General features: G+C 37.9%; 2 protein-coding genes across 3 annotated transcripts in view; both read right to left on the bottom strand.

The window, feature by feature from the left end:
• Window positions 1-331: 331 nt before the first annotated feature.
• The window catches only part of LOC141444683 (uncharacterized), a 20,705-nt gene continuing 10,753 nt past the window's right edge, over window positions 332-10,283 (bottom strand). Inside the window, exons 2-4 of one of the 2 annotated variants that reach the window (XM_074110266.1) lie at window positions 2,439-2,679; window positions 1,695-1,870; window positions 332-747 (exon numbers count right to left, since the gene is read on the bottom strand). In XM_074110266.1, coding sequence (XP_073966367.1) covers window positions 347-747; window positions 1,695-1,870; window positions 2,439-2,679 — 818 coding nt within the window. In that variant the 3' untranslated portion in view covers window positions 332-346. The remainder of the gene's footprint in view (window positions 748-1,694; window positions 1,871-2,438; window positions 2,680-10,283) is intronic. The other variant, XM_074110267.1, reaches the window with a different exon arrangement.
• On the bottom strand, window positions 8,838-9,577 carry LOC141444404 (uncharacterized). Its single transcript, XM_074109956.1, has 2 exons — window positions 9,395-9,577; window positions 8,838-9,032 (listed from the first exon to the last, which is right to left on the bottom strand). Exons 1-2 carry the CDS (start codon window positions 9,536-9,538, stop codon window positions 8,838-8,840), a joined length of 339 nt encoding a protein of 112 aa, XP_073966057.1. The 5' UTR covers window positions 9,539-9,577.

Here is a 10,283-nt window from a genome sequence, read left to right as displayed (position 1 = left end):
GGATTATTTGTGGTTATTATGACTATTCGCTATTTTAATCTTCGGGTTTTAGGCTTCCGGTCAAACGTACTTTTGGGATTTAAATTTTCGGTCATATAAACGTTCGACGTTTTAATATTCGGCCTTCTGTTCATAGGCCTTGTGAAATTCTATCTTTCGTATTTCGGCATTATAATACATATGACCTCTATTCACAAACAGCGTGATAGGTCGTTTAGAGCTTTCCAAAGTAAACAAAAAAAAAAAACTTAAATCCCTAGAGACGTAATAAGGAGCTTTAGTCCAGATATGCAGACTAAAGTAACAGCATGGAAGTGAAAAAACATTTTTGAACGGCATTCAAGTTTTAATTTTCTTTATTGCCCCCCCTATTATCCCTTTTGCCCACTGTCTTGACCAGATCAACGAGGTGGCTGATTTCTATGGCTTGATTGGCAATCTGCTCGTACGCATTGATGTGCTCGATGGGTCTCCACTCCGAATACAGTCGCTGTAAAGTCAGAGCAATGTCTGACATAATGTTATACTTGTCGGTTATGTCTCCTATCAGATAACCCAATTCGAAATCCGATGAATTCACGTACTGCGTTTTGATCAGCTCAGCACGTTTGACTTTGAGATCGCTGTCGCGTACTGTCTCGTACATTAGACGAAAGAGTTTCAGTTTCATGCTGGTTTCGTCGTCTCTGGGGGGGACGAGGAGGCCAGGGCTGGTGGGGTAGTCTCCGGAAGGGGTCTGACGACGTCCTGGAAATAGATAACGTCTACAAGGTTTCGAATTGGTTCGGTAGTTTTAGCAGGTTTGGTTGCAGTTTGGTGGTAGTTTGGCTGACTATTGTTATGATGATCTGACCGATTTCGGCCATGGCGACCACTTCGACTCCTAAATATTCTATTGGCGCTCATGCGCCCTAAGATGGCTTAGGGTGATAGCACTAGTCATGGACATGAATCAATAGATTCGTATTATTTTTTCCGCTAACCCAAATTTTAAAGGAACAGACCCTTTTTTTTAAACGAATAAAACTTTTTGAATAACTGATGATCATATCTACTCGTAGTTAATGAATGGTGAACTATACGGCATTGAATCCTTGTTGTCCATTACTGGGTACTGTTGTGCTTAAGTTGTCCATGATTGGTGCCCCCAACATAGCCTATAGATCTTAGCTGAGAACGTATGTCCGCATTGACTGCACGTATACACCGTCCACGTAGGTACCTAATTATAATAAATGACAGCAGGTGGACGGCCTGTGACTTACGTTCGTCGCATTCTAGATTATGCAATGTATATTAAATGATATTGTAACGGATAACTCACGTCTTAAACCGAGTTTAGCTCGACATGTATCGGGCTATTTCGTATCCCTTCTTCTCAGGAGCACGCGACTCGGCGGCTGCCGCAACACGCACACTACGCGCCACCGCTCTGCTCGCGCGACCCACGTGACGTGTCCGTTACAATATCATTTAATATGATTGAGTCTCACGGTAGTTTCATGTTCAAAATATGCAATGTATGTTTAAAAAAATAATAATCCTTGTACACTTTTTCTAGGAATAATAGAAAACTTGTTATGTATAATCGATGAAACCAAATTACTTCAAGAGAAATTCGAAGAACTGAATATTTTATGAATCGTTTTCGATGAACAAGCAAACCACACGAGTTCATTGGCAGGCGCTCTCACCTGCAAAGGGTCTGTCTGACATCTTCATCGCTGACATGCCCACTTTCCGGTCGGCCCTCCGGGAGCGCTGCTGCTGCGACGGCGGCCCCTGCCCCCCCTGAAACTCCGGCAATTGTCCCGTTTGTTGAGACGGTAGTTCCTGTGGCTGCGGCTCCATAGGTGAAGGTGTCAAACCACTTTAAAAGAAAATAGGGTAAAATCGTCAATTACTGGCTAACTTTCAATAACTGGCCACGATGTACTAAAAATGAATTCTATTTATAGGTATTATTATTATTATCATGTAATTTTTTATTTAATTTTATACTGTAGTTTTTAAGTATTTTATTCTTAATTATTTACTCTGAAAAAAATACTTTCTGCCAAGTTTTTTACGGCGCAATCTTCTTGGCAATGATGGTCTTTCCGAAAGCGCTGGTAGTTTAAAAAAAATGTCGTGTGAAAGTGCCCGTCGCGGCCTATACAGAATAAATGATTGGAATTTGAATTTGATAAGTAGTGTAAGGTGGCCAGTTATTGACGGGTGGCCAATATAATAATTGACACCATATATTAAAAAACCGGTCAAGAGCGTATCGGACACGTCCAAGATAGGGTTTCATAGCCATTACGAAAAATCTTCCAAGTTTAGGTATATTTTATACCTCAGGCTGTTTTTTTTTTTACTATTAAACTACTAATAATTATTATTATACGAGAGTGTACAAAGGCACAAAATCGCCCTGCAGAATCAATGTCCCTTACTCTAACTTTTTGGGACCCATAGGCTCCATAAGTGAATTCATGGACAGCAAAGTCTTGTTAGGAGTCGGGTAGTATTGGTCCAGGAGCTGCAGTCTGGAGGTCCAGGACAGTTCACCGAAGATCTTGCCCAACTCTGGAGACATTTCGATAGGATCTCCGGGTGGGGCTCCATTATCCTTTGGCCCTTGGAAATTTGGCGGTGGTTCATAATGGCTGTCCATAGCGTAGACTTGGAGAATGCCTGTAAATAAATAGTTTTTATTAGGTACAAACTTTCATATATCTTGCAATGTATTTATGTAGGTATATATGTCTACATGGGTGGCCCTTGTTTACGCATATTTTTTATGTCATAATTATGTTTTGCATAATCTGTTTACGCATAATAGCATTGTGCCGAAACTGTTTTCGCATAGTTATAATTATATTACGCAGAATTCTTTTACGGATAACCAATGTAAGCCGAATAGACTTTATGCATAATTTGCGAATTCCGAATATTGTTGACGCAGAAAAAGACTTACGCATAAATTAGTTACAAAGAAATTTAGTTACTAAAGTTTTTGTAACCTAAGCTTACTAACTTAAGATTGGTTTTTTGAAATCTTTTTGTATTTTTTATTTCAATTCCAAATCATCATCCCGTAAAACCTAAATTGAAAATACAAACTGAAATATAGATGCACAGAAAAACCAGAAAAATAAGACCAGCACTGGGAATCGAACCCAGGTCCTCGGCATTACGTGCCACGTGCTATACCGCTACACCACTGCTGGACAACGGTACAGACACGAATTTCCCCTATGCACATATCTCGGCTAGTTTAATAAAATAAATAAATATCACGGGACAATTCACACCAATTAACCTAGTCCCAAAGTAAGCTTAGCAAAGCTTGTGTTATGGGTACTAAGCAACGGATAAATATAATAATATAGATAGATACATACTTAAATACATAGTAAATACCCAAGACCCGAGAACAAACATTCGTATTTTTCATACAAATATCTGCTCCGACACGGGAATCGAACCCGAAGTTTGTTTCTACTTAATCCAATATACTTTTCTGAAAACTAGTAACTAGTGGGTGGTACCTAGTATTTTTATAACGCGGGGACAGACTGTGACAAAGTCGACGAAGCCCCTCTTCGCGACGCTTCTACTTTTAATCTGAGGGATATAAGGTACTTAACTAACGAACTAATCCAGGTTAAAAGGGGGTGATTATGTTTTTTTTTAACCTCCCACAATTTTATGCTCGTGCCTCTTATACCGTTGGCTGTTCATTCCGTTACAAATATGTACAATTCTAACCTAACCTATTAACCTATCTTTCTAGTCGTATCTATATATTGAGGGGTATCGTTGGATAGGTTTTTTAAAACCATTGGGGGTTTGCTAAGACAAATTTTCTATTCAGTGATCTGTGCAAAATATTCAACTTTAAAGTGCAAATTATCATTAAAATATTAAAATCGAGCGCCCCCCCCCCCTCTAAAATGTAAACTGGTGTATATCAAAATTTCAAGAAAAACTATACGCGTCTGCAATACCCCTGGTGTTGCAGATGTTTATGAGCGGTGGTGATCTCTTACCATCAGGAAACCCACTTGCTCGTTTGCCATCCAGTCGAATAAAAAAAAATCGTTCATTTTTTTATGTGAATTTGTTTGCCGTACGACACCATTGTTACCGCTAGTAAGTGTTGATGGGCCTTGTAAGTAGGTTTAATACTTATGCAAGTAAGGTGTCCAAATACATTTCCAGGTAGGTAAATAAGTTCCTCCAAACCCGTTGTGTTGCTTGTAGCATTTTCTTCTATATACCTTTCGTAAGTACAACGTTTGAGCTTCGACATCCGAATATTTAATGTAATAAGCCACCTAAGAATAGGTGTAGCAGAGTTACCTACCTCGGAGTAAATTTAGGTCTGAATTATTATCAACTAGCTTTTGCCCGCAGCTTCGCCCGCGTGGAATTCGGGATTTTTTTCGGGACAAAAATTGGCCTTTGTCACTCTCGGGCCTATAAAATCTCTATGCCAAAAATCACATCGATCTGTTGCTCCGTTTCGACGTGAAAGAAGGATAAACATACAAACACACACTTTCGCATTTATAATATTAGTATGGATGGCTGAAGGATAAAGGTATTTTATTCTATTAAAGAAAATATAAAATAAAATAAATAATAAAAATAACATGGAAATTATCACACACACACTGTTATGCAGAAATTATATCTCTAACGATGTTTGCAACAATTGTCCCATTTTAAGAGCTATCGCTAATCTCTCCGCCCGTTTCTCACAGGGCTATAAATTTTGAACGGTAAAAGATAAATATAATGACCCGGATAACTCACGTCTTAAATTGAGTTTAGCTCGACATGTTTCGCGCGCATGTGTGCGCGTGTTGCAGCAGCCGCTGAGTCGCGTTGCTCCGAAGACGAAGGACTACGGATTAGCCCGAGACATGTCGAGCTAAACTCGATTTAAGACGTGAGTTATCCGGGTCATTATATTTAATATGAGTGAGTCTCACGGTAGTTTCATGTTCAAAATTGGTAAAAGATAACTTAATAACTTGCTAACTTAATAACTAATATAGTACCTATCTTTATTCAATTTTACATGTCCAGTTATTAAAATGACTCTAACGATTAACTTTAATTGTGCAATAAAATTAATAATCAGTATTTCAATGTTACTTATTAAATTTTCTTTAGCTTAAAAAAACTCAAATTGAAAAAATTCAAAATTCAAATGATTTATTCAGTAAATAGGCCGCAATGGGCACTTTTACACGTCATTTTTTTAAACTACCAGCGCTTTCGGAAGACAATCATTGCCATGAAGAATGCGCCGCAAAAACTTGGCATCGTTTCATTTTGAATAAAAATAAATAAAAATAAAATACTTCAAATTATATTTCGTCCAATTAAGAAAAAAAATACAAAAAATAATAATCCGAAATACAGGGATGTATGGGGTCTTTCGTCAATACTAACACTCCATATTGTGCTTCATCTACTTCAGTGAAAGTGCCATTTCGACCGTCATAAATTTGAAAATAAGATATACTCATTTAGAAAATAAGATATTCCAATGCCATGTATCTGGTTGGACATTTACCACGTGTAAAGACCATTTTACCATGTGTAAAGCGAATAAACTAGCATCGTTTCATTTCAGAAGTAATAAATAAAAATCTGAAAAAAAGTCATCACATTTTATTGACCCTTATTTCCATGAACTACAAACAATCCCATGCCGTACTCCTTACCATTTGGCTCTTTAGGCTTTGTGAAGCGTCCATCAGTGCTCAGATTCCAAAAATGCCATTTCGACCGCGACGTGAACTTTAAGTAATGACCCTCATTTGGCCCCGTGCAGTATCCCGGGTCACAAAGGCAGTATTCGTTGTGCAGGTCTACACCTTTAGCAAATGATGTTTATAAATGTTTATGAATCCGGCGTTACTTTGAGTGACCAAGATGAACTTTAATACATGATGCGCACCCGGCTTTTAAACAGTTGTCATTTTCGTAAAGTCCGAAATGTATACAGTATTTCCAATGTATTTTACATATTAAATTATTAAATCACTAAGTTACAAGTAAATACAAAAGAATTAAAATATCAGATATTATAAAAAAATCTATTTACTATCACACCATAAACAAACATTGGAATTATCGAAGCTAAAAGAGAGAAATAAATAAAACTATTTGTCATGGTTCATTTAAGACCCTAAGCCGTGCTTGAATTATTGTCAAATTGTAATGCACGATTATGTAATGTACGACCGGAATTTTTTTAGGCAATGGAACGTAGCTGTCTCACTGTGACTCATCAAGCGTATTTCGTAAAAAAATGAAAAATTAAATACTCATCGAAATTCAAAAAATGAAAGTGGTATCTTAAAATAGCCTATTGTTCCAAAAATAAAAAAAAACTAAAGGTTTTTTTTTTTGGGTGCACCCACGACAGTTTATGAAGTAAGATACGCCCTGTTCAAATACGTAACGCAATTTGGGGTGATTGTAAGAGCGTTTTAACATATCGATCCGATATATGAAATTACTACTATTTATTATTACTATTTTTATTTTTGTAACCTTTGTTTGAATATATGTGTATGTTGAATAAACTTTCTCATTCATTCATTCATCAAAACACCTGTCTTTCACATTGTCCGGCCCGATAACGCCATATCGAAGCCGACACCGATATGTTCACTATTCACAAAACCATCTAATTATAAATAAGGGCTGTAGGACGATAAAGCTATGAGTGTGACATTTCGGTAAACCTCTCTGTGTGCGCAGAGCCCGATGCGTGGCGGCCATTCGCGAGCCCTCGCATTGGAATGATTTTTGTCGAACATGTGAGAAAGCACATGATGTGGAGAATCGTCGTCCGATACCTACCGATATCGGATCGGATTATGTGAAAACGCTCTAAAACGTTAGGATGCGCTACAGCAGGGCTACTACGAAACTCGAAGTTCGTATCGTACCGTCCCTCTCGCTCTCGTATTAAATAGTATAAGTGACAGAGGGACCGCACGACACGAACTTCGTGTTTCGAGTTTCGTAGTAGCCCTGCAGGGACGGGAGGGAGGTTCGAAAAACGCGTAATATCACTTTTTTTAAAATTCATACGATGTCTTTGACGAATTCAATATAAATTCTTATAACTGACATTTATGTAAATTATAATGTAATATTAAGTATATTGAATTAATAAATAAACTAAACTAAACATATTTCACAAAGGCTGAAGGAGCCCGAACGGAGTGGAGTTTTAACAAAATGACATGTGATAATGATATTACCAATAAAAAAGTATGAGTATGAGTATGAGTATGAGTGGTGCTGGCTGGTAATGAAACAAAGCACTCGAAGACAGACATATCCTTATAAAATAAGTCAATATTAATATAAACAACCACAAAGCTAAAACCACGATGCATCGAGCTATAGAGTAGACAGTACAGAGTGCAATAATTTATAAAATTACTTTAACTATAAAACCCAGGGCTGCCATGCTTTAACAGGTAAGTATAATGTCCTCAAATGTGGGAGATTCGCAGCGTCAGTTGTTACTCTTGGCCTATACCTAAATGTTCTCATGCGTCATGCTGAATTTCCGGCGCAACTTTACCCAAAAAATGTTTACTAAATTTAGAAAATGGTCATTTGGGTGTTACGTAACGTCTAGGGAAGGAGGGTACAGAATAACGTTACGGAGCGTTAGCATAGTAAAAGAGAACAAAGTAGGTTCACTACGAACAAAAGTATATCGCGCGGCTTAAATGTACGCACGCACCCGCCGCACGCACACACTGATAATTTAAGGAGGATTAAGTTTTCTTGTCAAGGCTGCGCTGCCGTCGGCGTCGTACGTATTTTTTGTATTAGGTATAGTTGTAAATTAGTAGTAGGTATATAATATAAGTGTAGTGTGATAGTTTCGTGCAAGGACACATAAAAAATAATAAATAGTCGCCATCACCACTTCGGCGAATTTATAAATAATATTTTTAAATTTAGTATAATAACAAATAATAATAGAGCGGCAAAGAATCTTGTTTCTCTAGACACAGATATGAGACAATTTTAAGTTAACTTTCATACTAAAATTATTTGCCGGTAGGTAATTAATTAATTTAAAATAGACATCGACAACCCTAAGCGTCCGCGCCGGAGTAGGCAGTTAAGTCTCCTAAAGGGTCGGAGTGTGCATACTTGTTCTCTTCTACTATGGCGTTAGGGTCTCCCCAAACTAATTGACCCGGAGTCGGCTTTAACCGATCAAAATACTCTTTTCACTTCTTATGCTCGTAAAATTCGTGTTTATGCTGGATCTAGGCGACATAAAATGACTTTTTATGCTCTAGTGCATAAAGTAAAATCTTCGTCTAAGACCAAGGCAATGAGGTGTAAACAGCCACAAACAAAGAAGTTTCTACATATTTTTTAATAATTTTTATTTTTTTATAAAATCAATCAAATCAATCAAAATAGACCAATGAAACTAAAAAAATATAATTATTTTAGTAATGCGTGAACAATAAAAGGTACCTAGTATGTGAAGAATTGTTTCCACTGTTGCTATTTCATGTCCTCGCCAAAGTGAAAAGCAGAGTGTAAAACTCGAGCATTAAACCCATTTTCCCCTCGACCTGTCTATCCACCCTCGCCGTACCATCTACTACGTCACGTCTCGGGCAAAATGGCTCGTTTTATGCCCTTGTTGTACAATTTACTATTATGTCCACGCAATAAGAGCGCAAAAGACGTCGATCGGCTCGGCCGACGCCAAACGACGTATACCAACGAGACGTCTTTTTCGCTCTTATTGCTTCGACATAAAGCGTTTCTTAGTCGGCTTAAGCCGAGAGAGGGAGGGTGAACCTACCTATCTTGTGTTTCCTTTCGACCTCATGCAACATGTGAGCTACGTGCTCAATTTGCCAGTAGTGATGCTCAATCTCCTCCAAATACAGTACCAACTCTTCTGTGTACAGTCGCGTATTCATGTACTTGCTTGTGTTGTATATATTCACTTGTTTCCTGAAGTATTCCTAAAAATATTTGGTAAAAATTAACCCATAGGGGTATTGTTGGACTATCATGATCGTCCCGGCTTATATATGTCCCAAATACCAATGCCGGGCGCAGGCCTCCTCTCAGAATGAGGGCGCTGGGGTATCCCACGGTAATTTTTGTGTGTTACACCTGCTAATACGTCTGGAAAAAGAATAACCCGCGTAAAACGGGGTTGCTTTAAAATGCAGGGGCTACTTTGGAAAACAGTTTTTACGGCAAGTCCTTATTTTTTTAGACCATCTGTGGCAGTGTACCTTCCTTCATAAATTAACTTACTTTTCACTTCATTTACTCAATCGACCTATGAATATTCTGTTTTGTGCTGTTTTATGCTTACCTCTATAACTTTGTTAAGATATCCGCATTCGTATTCGGGCGTATTTCTGTTCCTCAACCTTATGCCTTCCATGTCGTTGATAATGGCGCTGGAGTCATGAATCACGTCTGCCGTGGTGTTCATGAGTATGTCCAGGGTTGCCATGTCGACCTTCGTAGCTGATGCACCCTGGAGCCCTAAAACGAGGCCCGCGAGGGAGTTACTTGTGCACTGGTTGAAAGGTTTCGCGACGTCTTATACGTTGGTATTTTGACCGAATCACCAGGATTTAGAGGTCTGGAGGCTTTGGGGCAACAAAGGAGTGGAGGCCCATAATGAACAATTGTACAAATTACTATAGGTAAAGGTAAAAACAGCTAATTAAAATATCAAAGAAAAAGTTGTTTACCAGTGTTTATTCGTCGGAATTTGAAAAAATAATAACTCCGAAGTCTATTGTGGGGGGGGCCCGAATGCCCTCCCCTAAATTCGGCCCTGTGAATCACTGACATAATTTCACTTTAAATACGAGCACCACCGTTAGCCATAAAATATAATAACCGTGATATTGGATCAATCGACTTTTTCTTGTTTGTTATTCTGTCCCGTTGTCCAAGAGACAACAGTGACAGAGTTTAAAAAAAAAACTGCTTTAATTTATGCTACTAATGTGCTTAAGAATTAGTCTATAAGATAATGAGCTTATAACTATGACAAAAATGTAAGCTTGATGAACTTAACCCACGGAAAACATTATAGAAGCTTTTGGTTTTAAAGAGTTGTCCAGGGGACGTAACCATGGCAACGAGGTACAAGAAAAAGTTAATTGACCCTATTATCACGATTTTTCACAATGACATCTTATTAATGTTATTTATTTATTATTATTTATTATTTATATAGAGGTACA

This window comes from Choristoneura fumiferana, chromosome 30, assembly GCF_025370935.1.
Source record: "Choristoneura fumiferana chromosome 30, NRCan_CFum_1, whole genome shotgun sequence".
NCBI lineage: Eukaryota > Metazoa > Arthropoda > Insecta > Lepidoptera > Tortricidae > Choristoneura > Choristoneura fumiferana.
This window is presented reverse-complemented; position numbering and strand designations above follow the sequence as displayed.

Coding starts and splice junctions, on each gene's coding strand:
- LOC141444404 (XM_074109956.1), bottom strand. CDS start 9,538: ATGGCAACCCTGGACATACTCATGAACACCACGGCAGACGTGATTCAT. Junction 9,033..9,394: donor ATCTTAACAAAGTTATAGAG/GTAAGCATAAAA, acceptor AAATATTTTTAG/GAATACTTCAGGAAACAAGT.